General features: G+C 41.0%; 1 protein-coding gene and 2 long non-coding RNA genes across 3 annotated transcripts; all 3 read left to right on the forward strand.

The window, feature by feature from the left end:
• The first annotated feature begins 1827 nt into the window (after window positions 1–1827).
• Window positions 1828–3556, forward strand: LOC112845486 (uncharacterized). The gene is made up of 4 exons (XR_003218311.1): window positions 1828–1845; window positions 1955–1998; window positions 2270–2511; window positions 3199–3556. It is a non-coding gene; the product is annotated as an uncharacterized LOC112845486 (long non-coding RNA).
• Window positions 3557–4686: 1130 nt separating this feature from the next.
• On the forward strand, window positions 4687–6344 carry LOC112845485 (uncharacterized). The gene is made up of 3 exons (XR_003218310.1): window positions 4687–4728; window positions 5653–5807; window positions 6169–6344. It is a non-coding gene; the product is annotated as an uncharacterized LOC112845485 (long non-coding RNA).
• Window positions 6345–6584: 240 nt separating this feature from the next.
• On the forward strand, window positions 6585–7682 carry LOC109198796 (glutathione synthetase-like). Its single transcript, XM_019354180.2, has 2 exons — window positions 6585–6902; window positions 7482–7682. Exons 1-2 carry the CDS (start codon window positions 6729–6731, stop codon window positions 7665–7667), a joined length of 360 nt encoding a protein of 119 aa, XP_019209725.1. The 5' UTR covers window positions 6585–6728; the 3' UTR covers window positions 7668–7682.
• Window positions 7683–13458: the final 5776 nt, after the last annotated feature.

A 13458-nucleotide genomic window follows, 5' to 3' on the forward strand; every position in this document is an offset into this window, starting at 1 on the left:
AAAATCTCACCTCTCTCTGAGCCTAAGCGCAGAGATCAGGGCAATTTTTCCAGCAGCACAAGTGGGTGGGCAGTTATTCCAATGGTAATGTTTTTCTATCACTGTGCAAAGGGACTCCAAGATCTAAAAACTGTGTATATTTGATCACTTGTAGGAACTGTGGAATCCAATATGTGGGAGAAACAGGAAATACACTTTTGGTTAGATTCACAGTTTTTGCCTTGTTGGGAGCTTTTAAGGACCAGCCTTGAATTTTACACATTTGATAAGTGAAGACTGGATGCTTAGTGACGAGAGCTGGGATAATCTGGACAGAATCTGCAGCCTGCATCTCCAAATCAGAAATGGCTTTAGATCTGACGCTAGCAGACAGGCATGCATGTCTCAGGGTGATTACACACTAACACATTGTGATTAATCACACACATTTGTATACATTTTATTCACAAGATTTAAAAAAAAAAAACAAAAAACAAAACACTATACAAAAAGTGTTTTTGTGACAGGCCGCTAGTAACAAAGTGCTTAAAGATTTAAAATTGGTTCTTTCCCAAGTTTTCTGTTATGTGCACACACATTCCTTGACTTAGGTGCTTTTTAATTCTCCAACAATGGTCAGTGCCAAGTGTTTACACAAACAAAAAACAAACAAACAAAAAACATTACTCAGAAAATGGTCAGGTACAAGAACTGGACTAAAAAGGAGTGGAAAAACCAGATAATGTCCAAAGAAATACTTCAGCGTGTGGCTCACGACTTTTGCACAGTACTGTAAATGTTATTAATAATAATAATAATGAAAGATGTCAAAATGTAGCTTTCTCATTTTTAAAAAATTCCCATACACATTATTCTTTTCTTCTAGTGAAGGTGCCTCCTCCTTCTGACCTTAGGGTAACTAATTTCTCAGACAGTGACATCACGGTGCGCTGGGAAGCTGCAGCTGATGATGATGTTTCTTACCTCACTAAGTGGAGGCGACCTGAGACAGGTGGGGAAGAACTATTGGACTGTTGGAGTACATATTATGAAGTAAAAAATACAATGTCTCAATAAACTGTTGTCCTGTGTCTTAAGGAGCATCAGATATCACTGTCTGCACTCTATGGAGATGGAGCTCAGAGTGAAGCTGTGGCCGTATGCTACAGCACCTGTGAGTCACACATTTTCTGATCCTGAACATTTCTCAAACTCAGGAGGGGAGAGCCTGAAACCATTTACCTAAGTCACATTAGCAGCAGTCATATTCTGTCATATTGTGTCTCTATGTACAATATAGCATTACTAATACAATAACCTGTACGTCAATGAACTTCATTGTGTAATTGATGGCAGTTCTCAAAGTACTAGTCACTTAAAGGTTAAATTTCACATCTAAATTCTCATCTTTGAGTAACTAGAACTCTAAGCTATGAAATAAATGTAGTGAGGTTAAAGTATCAAATCAAAGTATCAAATTCTCTGTTATACTTTACATTTATTTTCTAAAAAAACCACTTTGCTCTGCTGCCAAAATAATTTCCTCCTATAAAGGAAGAAAGTGAGTGTTAAGTGTCGTTAGCTGTAGTACTTTATCTCTTCTATGATGTTGCTGCAGGCTCTGGTGGAGGCCCAACCAGCCTCACGCTTTCTGATGAGACTGCCGTCAGCATGGTGATCAGTTGGGTACCTCCCAATGCTCATGTCCTCCAGTATCACGTGTCCTACACAGCATTGACTGGAGCTGATAGCCAGGATCACACTGTGAGTGGGTCGTAGTCATCACATCTGCATGTTACAGCATCTTGGTCACCGCTGAGTACCACAACAGAGAAGGAGGCAGCGGTTCAGCTCAGGGCAAAACTGGTGAGTCAAACAAGGGAAAGATGCCAAGACAGCTCAAGTGCAACTTCCAGTTAAGACCGACAGGCTTACATGCAAAAAGTGCAAATGTCCCATTACTTTACCCTTACAGGAGGATATGCATACTTGAAGGTTTCCACATATAGAAACATCAAGGTTTGTGGGCAGTATTGTTTCTACAGCACTACACGTACAGTCATTTCGGTCCAGAGACACAGATTCCTTTCTCTGCATAATGATAGGCTCTCTGAACAATGAGACAGCAGCCAGTACCGGTACAATACCAGTACTGCTCTTGAAACTTGGTTGTAAGTTCAAAAATTACTGGGTGCACTGTGTCTACGTTTATTCTCCATGCTAGTGTGCAAATGACATTCTTTGGCGTTGTGTTTTTTGTTTCTTTTCTGTCTTTTTTCTGTCTCTCTAGCCACTTTGTGGGTAAGCATCAAGCCGAGAATGCGAAAAAGTCCCGGATGTGTTCTCGCGCCGCCCGTTTTATCGAGCATGCATCGGTGGTGACTTGTGTGGACTTGGTACAGCTAAATATCCCAGAATGCATTTCGTCCAAAACTCAAACGCGGCAATGGCGGACGAGCAGGGCTAAGGGAAGCCCAAGAAGCAAATATCTGTGACAACCATGATGGGACCTACCTGGTGTTTTAACACCAGGTGACCAAATACTTATTTTCCACCATAATTTGCAAATCAATTCTTTAAAACTCAGACAAGTTAGAGGTATACCTATGATGAAAATTACAGGCCTCTCTCATCTTTTTAAGTGGGAGAACTTGCACAATTGGCTGACTAAATACTTTTTTGCCCCACTGTATTTGATCCTGTCTCCCTCAATACTATTTAATATCTAAATGCTTGATTCATCATATTATAACAAATGTGCTGTTGTAGCTACTGACAGTGAGTTTGATTACATTTTTTCCATCTACCAAAGAGAAATAATATCTCTTAGTGGCAGGTGGATCACACGTTGATTTTAACACTTTGCGTATGACTGGGTAGGATGAGCATTTTATAAGCGCTTGTGTGGTTTTTGTTTATGTAAGGAAATACATCGGTTTCCCTTGTATTTTAAATTTGAGTGAAGATCCTAAATTGGCCCCCACTCTTGACTTTGAGAAAGGCTAATCTGTGCTACCCCCACATGAGCTCAGTGAGATATAATACAGGCTTTCACTCAGGAGCAGGAAGGCTAAAGGCTGTTTAATGTCTGATCTAAGTGTGTCAGACATTTGCGTTCTCACGTGCATGGACAATATCTTGAAAACTTCCGAGCTGCAGTGCATGTGTAAAAGTGGTTAGAAAGCAGTGCATTAGCACGTGTTTTGTCTCTTTGCGTAGCTGCTCAGTCCATCCAGACTCCCCTCCATATGCAACAGTGATGCCAGCAACTCAAATACAAGCTCTCTCCAAGTGATTCCTTCATCATCAACATCTGCATCCACGATCCATTAGCTCAACAGCAACATCTGTCAGCTGTGCATCCAACTCGAGGGCATCGCCTGCTGTGCTCAGGCGCTGGGCTGCAATTTCCGTCCCTTGTTGATGGCCTCGCTGTATGCTGTGCTGGAGAAAGCTGGTGAGGAGACGCTGCTGGTCAGCCAGGTGACGCTGAGCTCCATGTAGGACATCAGCAAGGCCTGTGGATACGCTTCCCTCAAGGAACTGATCAATGAGAACTCTGACTACCTGCTTAATGACATATCACTCAACCTTCAGAGGCTCAGCCAGCATCCACAGGTAGTTATGACGTGTTTTTGTTTTTAGCCCAAAATGGAGACAGAAATGACTGCTGGAGGATTTACCCCATTTCCTTCTTTGTCTGCTTAAGCCTGTGCTGCCCTGAGCTTGTACTGTATTTCATTGTAATCCTGTCTTGTTGGCCAGGCTCCACGGGTGTTGACAGTTCTGTTGACTCACTCTGACTGCAGCCTGCTGGTCGGGGACATGGTTCAGGATCTGGATCTCAGCTACGAGCGCACAGCTGCTCTTTCTGCTCCGTGCTGCACGCGCTCATGAAGGCACTGGGTAAGATTTCAACAGTGATGTCAGCTTGAGTCTCACGTATAAGGAAGAAAATGTGACTCAAGGCATTCGCTACCACATTTTTCTGTGTTGCTTAACTTTGTTTTCTGCAGTGCCTTTCAAAGTTTCTATCAATGAGTACATTTCAGGATATATAACTTTGCTTGTTATCAAATTATCAGCATCTTTGGAAACATTTAATACATCGTGATGGTTTAAATGCTGAGTGGTTTTCTGTTGTAGAATTAATATTCATACAGAAGTTTTACAAGCCCTCACAGTAAAAATGTATAAATTAAATGTCACTAATGGGCTCTTTCCAAAAACATCATTGTCTGTGTCACACTGATTTTGATCAACTGACTTATTTTATTGTAACCAAACCTATGTTCATATTGTTGTCTTGTTTTTCCTTTAGCGAGGTGGTTTCCTTCCACTTGTAGCAGGACCAGTAAGTCTGCCAGCTCCAATCAAAGCTCCAGTGACCAGGAAGACCTCAGCATTCGCCAATTCCTGCTGAATTACTGCAAACAGAAAGAACTGGCAGAGAGCATTGGAATAGAGGACGATGACACTGAAGACCGAGGTAATAGGTCTGTCTAAGGGCCAGTGGAATATCAGCTGTAGACTGTAGTGGTGGTTATATTAGATTCAGAGTGTAGAGGAGATGAATAACTGTACATGTGGTGCCATTGCAGAGGTCCCTCCACTGAGTGTGAGGATGTGTCAGATATTGGTAGTCATGATGTGAAAGCAGAGCTTCCCTCCCACCTCAGCATTACTAAGGATGTTATGGAGCGCTGCATTCATCTGCTGTCTGATCCCAGCCTCAGGCTCCGACTCAAGGTACTGTATCAGTAGTTTTATGTAGAGTCAACTGTTGGACTGGTAACAAAAATAATCATTCTTGTGAGGGTAGGACCGCCAGCGTTGGTACAATTCATCCTGTCAGAACTGTGTGGATGACTGTTCACTGGTGTAATGCTCATCAAGGAAAAACATTCAGTCTGGTCCAGGAGTGAAACAGAAATAAGTCATGTCTTTAGAGAAGAACTGGATTGCAAATCAAAAGGTCCTTAATAGCTTTTTGTCCTCCCCGACCCTCAAAGCCAAAGTTCAGCCATGAGAGCTGATGGGACACGATTTGTAAAAGTGACATTAGCAGAAACAAAGGTGATTAAGATAACATAAGATAACCTTTATTAGTCCCATACGTGGGAAATTTGTTAATTACTTCATATTTGCAAATACTCTATTTGCATTCTTTAGAGAAAAGAATATGAAAAGGCTGTCTGCTGTTTTGGATTGATGTCCTTCTCCTGAGCCTCAAAGAAGTAGGGCAGTGTCACGGTCCTTTTGGCAGCAGAAAGCTGCTGAGCGCTGGAAAGAAGCACGGCCATACCAGCTGAAATGTCTCACTGACACAGAAACTGTTGGTCATCCTCTGTTTGCTACTGTCTTCACCCTGCTGTTATTTGGTCTCATCTCAATAATGTACTTTTCTATATAGCTAAGCTTGATGAGCGATCCCTTGTTGGCTGACATTTATGTCTTTGAGCGTGTGAGAACTTTAATAATTATAAAACCACATGAATTTGACAAATGTCCTTTTAACTGTCAGCTCATAGTGAAGTACACTGAGCCACCCTGAGCTATAATATCAAAATAGAAGCTGCTACCTTTGTCAAGAGTGGCTGGATCTGAGTGCGTACTACTTTCAGTTATTCAAATTTTGCTGAATTTGTTACAAAAAGTCCTGTCTATGTGCAGAGTGTCTTCCAGAGGAACGGTTCTGTGGGGATGTTCTACATCACAAACATCAGCCACTCCACAACAGAGAAAGTGTTATTGATGTTTTTCTAAAGCCATTCCTCCAACCACATGTATTATTAGAGTGGACGGTCAAAATTGCACCAATATACAAGGTATTTCCTCATGAGATACTCAATTTTGGTTTTCATATGTGTCTACATCCAGTTAGAAATAATCTATTTAAGTGGTTTTCTCTTTTTTGGTAGCTCGCATTCTGCCAACAGTGAAGCTTCGAAACTGCTCCTGTGGGGGCGTAAACTTCACAGTGTCAGCAGGAAAAATAGTGATTTTAATCAACATTAATAGTAAACAGCAACCTGCTATTTAGGTTAGGGTGATGGATTTGAACATAGTGTGATGAAGCATGTTTTCTGCCCTTGCTGTACAATCAGAACATGGTATTGCATTAACAGAAGTCATCTGTGAAGGCAGTGATGTATTAGTCATGTTGTTTATTTTTCTTTTTGGTCCAAGGATGTTATAATGTGCACCAGGCGACATACAGATGTCAAACATGCCAGCAGCAGTGCAGCCCTGATTTAAAGGACCCGATTAGGAGTGGATATTGGCCAGCATCTGTCAACATGTCTGCTCTTTACACTTAGACCCTTGAGCTCCTTCCAGGAACTAAAAGTATTTTCTCCATGATTCTCCAGGGAAGCTTTTGCAAAACTGTTGGAGCGTGCAATGAGCGAAAGGTGCTCATTGTTGATGTTATTTGTTTTGTGTTTTTATGCATATATTTATAAAAACCTTCCATGGTTAGACTTTATTGTTTCTCTGATGTTGCTCTGATGACTGTGACTTTTTTGATGGCGTTTTTGTTGCTGAAGACAGCCAAGTGTCTGCATTTGTTGGCTCTTTTTCTTTTTGGTTAATTTGACATAATAGTTTTTACTATAGTAACCAAATGTCTGTCTTCTGCAAAATGACTACTGTTAAATTAAACTAAATGGAAAATCTTGTCATTGACTTTATAATTCCTTGCTATTTTATTATATTTGTTACATGTCATAGACACTGGGAAGAGGCACATGTGGGGATTCCCAGTGGACAGCAGCACGAGAGGCTTCAAGGAAGTGGAGGTCGCTGTGTGTCCACATGGATTAATGTGTCTTTTGTGTCACTTTCACTTCAGGGACAGCAAACAGGTCGCCGTGGTGTATTTTAGGAACGGTTACATGCCTGACAACTACACTTCTGAACAGGTCCAACTTTTGATTTGCACTCAGAATGATTACATCAAAGAGTTTAGTTAAAAACACTAAAGTGAAACCTGCAGACTTGCGTAAACTGATTCGTATTCATGAGAAACTGGAACGTCATTATCATTGAGTTTATTTCTTTCCCTGCTTAGCAATACCAAGTCTAGCCCTGATTGGCTGATATAAGTGACAACAGACCTCTGTCGCTGTGTCAGTTTGAATGGGTGATTAGAGATCAACACATGTTTGTTGCTGCTCCATGTTCTCTGCAACATTGTGTGTAGTTACTGCAGCTGTGTGTGCATTCTGCTGGCAGGAACAGGAAACAAGTGAAAGAAAACTGCCGAGCACCCTGGAAGGAAAAGTTAATCGGACATAACAAGTTAAAACAGTTTGCAAGTTTCAAGCCAAACTGCTGAATCTACCGTCCAAGTTCTCCTTGATAGCGTGACTCTGTGTTGTTCTCCTTCATTCTTCTGTCTCTGTCTGTCAAATCTCAGCGTAATATAAACCAACTATTGTCACGCTCTGCTGGTCGGTGTGCTGGCAAGCAGAGAATTCATTGTCTGTTTTCAATTGCAGAGCTGGGATGCTCGTCTTCTGATGGAGCGCTGTCGAGCTGTGAAGAGTCCAGATATCAGCGCTCACCTGGCTGGTACCAAGAAGGTTCAGCAAGTGCTCGCCAGACCTGGAGTCCTGGAGAGGTTCTTCCCGGACCAGCCTCAAGCTGTGCAGCAGATCCGAGCGACATTCGCTGACCTCTACTGATGATAATACTTTGAAAATGGCAGTTTAATTTATTGGGCAATTATAAAATCGTATTTCTTAGGCTGGCTTTTAAGGAAGGAGAAAAGGTATGTATCAGTTGGCTGGGAAGAAAGATGGAGGTGGAAAGGATGTGCAAGCTATGGGACAAAGTTGCTGAGACCAGGTTAAACAGAGGTGACGATCAGTGAGCAGGAGTGTGGCTTCGTGCTGAAAAGAGCACAACAGATTCTCTGGAGAGAAGGTGAAGGAAAGTCAGCTGAAGCAAGACAGTTTGTGGAGTTTGTGTTGGACTGTATGTTATGCTGGGAGCCTGGGGATTAGTGGACTTTGATTCCAAGTTAATATTAGCTAGTGTTTCTCACTGGTTTTGGGCGGTGGAGTAAAAGGGATTGGTTGGTGGCTGTTTCTAATGTTAGCCTTTTCTTTGTTTTCTTACAGGCAGACATGGTGATAAATGAGTGTGTGGGCCATCTGCTGAGGACCAAGAGCTCAGGACACTCAGACGGGGGCGTCGCAGCAGGAGTCACCGTGCTCGACAATCCGCTGCTGTTCTGAGATGTCCCACTCCTGCCTGCACATAGAAACCACAGTGAAGTCAAAGTTCCACCTGCACCTCCACCTGTTCTTGTAACAGCATGAACACTGACAGAGGTGAGACAGCAGAAAAGTCTTTGTTTATTTTGTAATAAGTTAAGGAATTAAGTTAAGAAGAGTGATTAAATAAATTGTTTCTTGCATTTTTGATTTAATGGTTGTGTTTAGGATTATTTCAGAAACATGTTTAGAGGATCTTTGTAAGCCTGTATTTACTTTAAAAGAAGGGAAGCACTTCTTCATCCTACAGAAAAGGTGACACATTACAGATGAGTTCATAAAAAGTGTCTCTGTCACTCTTTCAAGGCTCTCTCACTTTTTCTTTTTTACTGGAACAGCATGGTAAAGTAGGTCTAGGCTGCCATCTTGTGGCAGTGTGTTGTTACTACAACATATGAAATTGTGTTTCTATTGGAAATATAATTCAGCGCCACCGAGCCGCTCTCTCAGTTACAAACTGAACCTGGTTTTTTTAGACAGATAAATCACTAAGCACAGTGAAGCTTTTGGTTTTGTAAAAGTGTTTCTTATTCAAAATGCATGTTGAGTTTTATAAGGTTGAAGAGCAGTTAGCAGTGCATTCATGGACATCTTTAAACTATTAATTGAAGAATCTTTGGTCATGATGGCATGAACTAGAAACGTGAGCTCCAGGTGAGACTGCACAGAAGAACAAGTGTCCTTAAACTGCATCAACTGATGACTTCTTACAATTTTATTCTACTGTGTGTTTTTATCATTGAACGTTTATGTCTTTGTGTACACGTACTAACACAAGCTACTGTAACTTAGAGAAGCTCAGCAATATATTATTAAGTACACAAACAGTTCCAGGTGCTGGACTGTTTGAAGACCCCACTTTGGATCATGTGAAGGACATTTAGTTTTTTGTTACAGGCATTGAAGGGTTAATGCTGTTAAATGCATAGTACAGTGATAGATAACTTGGTAGAGCTGGTCCAGCTTGTGAACCAAAGAATAATATCTAGTATGTTGTGAATGAAAAAAATAAATGTTATGACTGTTCATTTACCGAACCCTAACCTGTGAGATCAGGCTCACATCTCTGATCATAGAAATGGGGGACTTTTCAGGAAATGTACTTCAAAAATAAAAACAAGAGTAAGATGGGAAAGTCAGAAGGAAATAAGAACTTTCTCAATTGTGAGAAATTCTGTGAGAATTTTAGCTGGATTGTCTGTGGTATAACTGGCCTGTAACAAGAGGAGTCACCCACTGCTGCCCATTACAAAGGAAGAGGTTTTAGGACTTCCAACCGTCTTCACTGTTCCCATCAGGAGCATCCATTTCTTTGTTACACCCTATGCTTTGAGAAATACACTGAGATTGTCACTATTAATAGTGATAATAATGAAATACACTATTATCACAACTGGCTCACTGTGGTATTATCACACCACAGTGAGCCAGTTGCATGAACACCAGCCTAATCAGACTTCTGCAGAGCCTCAAAGTTCTTTTGGAGTCTGCTTCTTGTGTCCAACAGGAAGAATTCTGTCCATAAACAAGGATTTTAAAATGTACCATTTTTTTTTTCTTTTACTTTTGTAAAGTAACCTAAAATTATTATTGCCTCAAAGGGATTTATACTCTGACCTATGGGTTTTTTGTTTTTTAAATGTTGTTCTAAGCGGCCAGCGAATTGTTAATTTATCGTTTCTGGTTTTACTATAAACAGACTGGGGACGCTTGTGTTTTCTTTCTTCCTCAAATGATCAGATAAGACTTGAGTAAAAGAAATAATACAAAGGCATTTTGCTGTGTTCACAGAGGGTCTTGAGGGTCTGTGTAAACGGAAAGATCTTGGCGATGGGGCATAAATTTGGGCACCACAAAAAAAGAAATGAAATCAATATTTAGTAGATCTGCCTTTTGCAGAAATTACAGCCTCTAAACGCTTCCTGTAGGTTCCAATGAGAGTCTGCATTGTGGTTGAAGGTATTTTGGACCATTCCTCTTTACAAAACATCTCTAGTTCATTCGAGCATGGACAGCTCTCTTTAACTCACACCACAGATTTTCAATAATTTTCAGGTCTGGGGGCTGAGATGGCCATTCCAGAACGTTGTACTTGTTCCTGTGCGTGAATGCCTTAGTGGACTTCGAGCAGTGTTTCGGGTCGTTGTCTGTTGAAACACCCAGCCCCGGCGCAGCTTCAGCTTTGTTTTATTTTATTTTATTATTATTAGTCCTTTATTTATCCACGTAAAAAATCTCATTGAGATTAAAAATCTCATTTTCAACAGAGACCTGGCATCATGGCAGCAAAAGTCAAAATACACATACCACATAAGTATATAACATTGATTCCTGGACATTGGTCTCCAGAATCTGCTGATACTGAGTGGAATCCATGTGTCCTCAACTTTGACAAGATTCCAGTCCCTGCACTGGCCACACAGCCCACAGCATGATGGAACCACCACCATATTTTACTGTAGGTAGCAGGTGTTTTTCTTGAAATGCTGTGTTCTTTTTCCTCCATGCATAACGCCCTTGTTATGCCCAAATAACTCAATTTTCGTTTCATCAGTCCACAGCACCTTATTCCAGAATGAAGCTGGCTTGTCCAAATGTGCTTTAGCATACCTCAAGCGGCTCTGTTTGTGCTGTGGCGGAGAAAGGCTTCCTCTGCATCACTCTCGCATACAGCACCTTGTGTAAAGTGCGCCGAATGGTTGACGATGCACAGTGACTCCATCTGCTGCAGATGATGTTGTAGGTCTTTGGTGACAAGGACCCTGTGGAGCGAGGCGTCCTCACCTCTCCACACACAGGTGGAATACACGAAGACCAGCAGGCCATGCTTAAGGTACGGTTTGAGGCAGGATAGAGAAAGGCTGGATGTAACACGCTTGTTACAAGACTTAAAAACAGTTTCTACCATCAAGGCATACGACACCTCAACCACAACACTTAAACACACACACACTCCACAGGATGCACTCAGAAGCTACCCTGCAGCTTCACAAGCACACTGTATAATCTGCTCTGGTCACTTCCCTTTATTGGTATTTATATTGAAAAAAGAAAAGTGCAGATCCTCCTCAATCTGTGTACATACGCCGCCTCTAAACCCCCGATCGTGCCAGTGTCAGTTAGTGAGTCAGTAAAATACTCATCCATTTGTGTTAACATAAAAACTGCAGACTAACTAGAGACAAACAAGCGAGGATCGCTTCATATCTCAGCAGTTTAAAAAAATAAATAAAACCCAATTGTTCCTGCAGGAGTAGATTTGGGCCCTTTTTGCTTTTTCATCCCAAGGAGTAAAAACAGGGTTACAAGGAGAGAGGAGGAGGACTAGGAGGATGAAAACGAACTAGAGAGAGAACTTGATTTGTACATGCGGTCTGTTCTGGGATCAGTGTGGTAGTTAACCCTCATATAACACATTCCTCTCTGCTCCTCTAGCTTGCTCTAACTCTCATTTATTTCTTCATTTTTTAACCTTATTTTGCACATTAACACATATCTATAGCAAGGACAGAGACACAGCCACATATGTTGAGTCCAGGATTGTATTTGAGCATCAGGAACAAATGATAAGAGCACATATCAGGAGTACACTGGATAGCTGTTTCTCAAAGGGTTTAATAGAAGTTAAAGGACTACATATTCAAAGGTCCTATTTCTGATACTACCCCATGAAAATATTTGCTCTGTGTACCCTGCTGCAGCTGCTACATTTGGCTCCAGATTCACTTTTTGGTGCCTACGCCTCTCGAGATGTGTTCATGTAGACAGGCATTAAAAAACTCTGGTCAACCAACCAGCAGTATGCCTGCTGTGTTGTATGAAATGCGTGGAAGGAGAGGAACCGACTGTCTGTTACATATAGATATAAAACAAAGCTCTGACGTGACCTCGGGTCAGCCAGTCTGACGGTCAGAGAAACAGAAATGTGCTGGATTGTGGATCTCTGAGCTGCACATCAAAGATGCACCTATGCACAGATCAAATCTCAAAAGTGCAATGTACCTCATATACATGTTGATGCGAAGCGCTGCCACTTCTTTTGCAGAGGTGTTTTTATTTTGGATTGTGTATTTATTGTTTGCAGTGTATATACATATATATATATTAGTTTGCAGCTCTTTGCGCATATTAATAAAAGGTTCAACTAACTGATCATTTAAAGTCTGTGCGGTTTAGTTGTTCCACTCATATTAAACCAAATGATGGTGTGGCGGCCTGTTCTAGTGTGAACTAAAAGAGGGTTTGAATGTAAGAGAGAGGGGGGAAGGAAAAGGAGACCTAATGTAACCCTGCACCCCGACTGAGGAGGTGAGTTACATTAGTGCTTCCTCTTTATTAGAAAGCAGTTTGAGTGAATTAGAAGTCTGTTGTTTTTTTGTTTTTTGTTTTTTTTGGGGGGAGGATAACTACTCATTAGTCATGCTAGGCATCCATCTGAACTCAAAATCTGTAACAAAATAAAGGTGTATTTTAACTCATTTTAATTCTTTCTAATATCAGGGATATAGGACTATACAAAGTAGCTTGTGACATCTAAAACGACAGCACACTTAATGTGTCTTTCTTCACCTCATCACTTTTTTCTGTGTTTGTTTTTCCGTTGATGCCTTTCAAACGAAACTAGCCATGATATTTTCCCCTCTGACAATTAATATCAGTTAACCCCGCCCTTTCAGATTTGTTCACCAAAGAAAAGGAGAAAAAAACCCGTCATTAACACTGCACATTATTTGTCAGACCGGTTTCATTTTCATACTTTGTAAATATCTATATTGTATGGAGCTTGAGATCAAATGTAAATATGCTTACTGTATTTGTAATAATTATATCCATTCGCTGTATAGCATAGATGTGTCATGCAGATATCCTAATTCTGTGTATGGTAATCTTGCACCATTGAACTGTTAGTGAATGACACAACAATAAAAGTGCAAACGTGCATTAGCAGTTGAAGTGCTGCCTGCTTATTTCCTGCTTTATGTGAGCTTCTGCTGTAGTTTATGTGCTTTTAGTCCAAGAAACCACCTTTTACTCTGGCGCACAATAAGATCTTCTGATGTTTGGTGTCATCTTCCTGTGATCCTGTGAACAGGTGGATTCATTCACTTCAAGTTTATGTATGTCACACCAAATCACAACAGTCGCTGAACACTGTAAAGACTCTAGAATAATTATGGAGGCAAACATTTAAAGCTCC

Source organism: Oreochromis niloticus, unplaced genomic scaffold (assembly GCF_001858045.2).
Source record: "Oreochromis niloticus isolate F11D_XX unplaced genomic scaffold, O_niloticus_UMD_NMBU tig00007554_pilon, whole genome shotgun sequence".
Lineage (NCBI taxonomy): Eukaryota > Metazoa > Chordata > Actinopteri > Cichliformes > Cichlidae > Oreochromis > Oreochromis niloticus.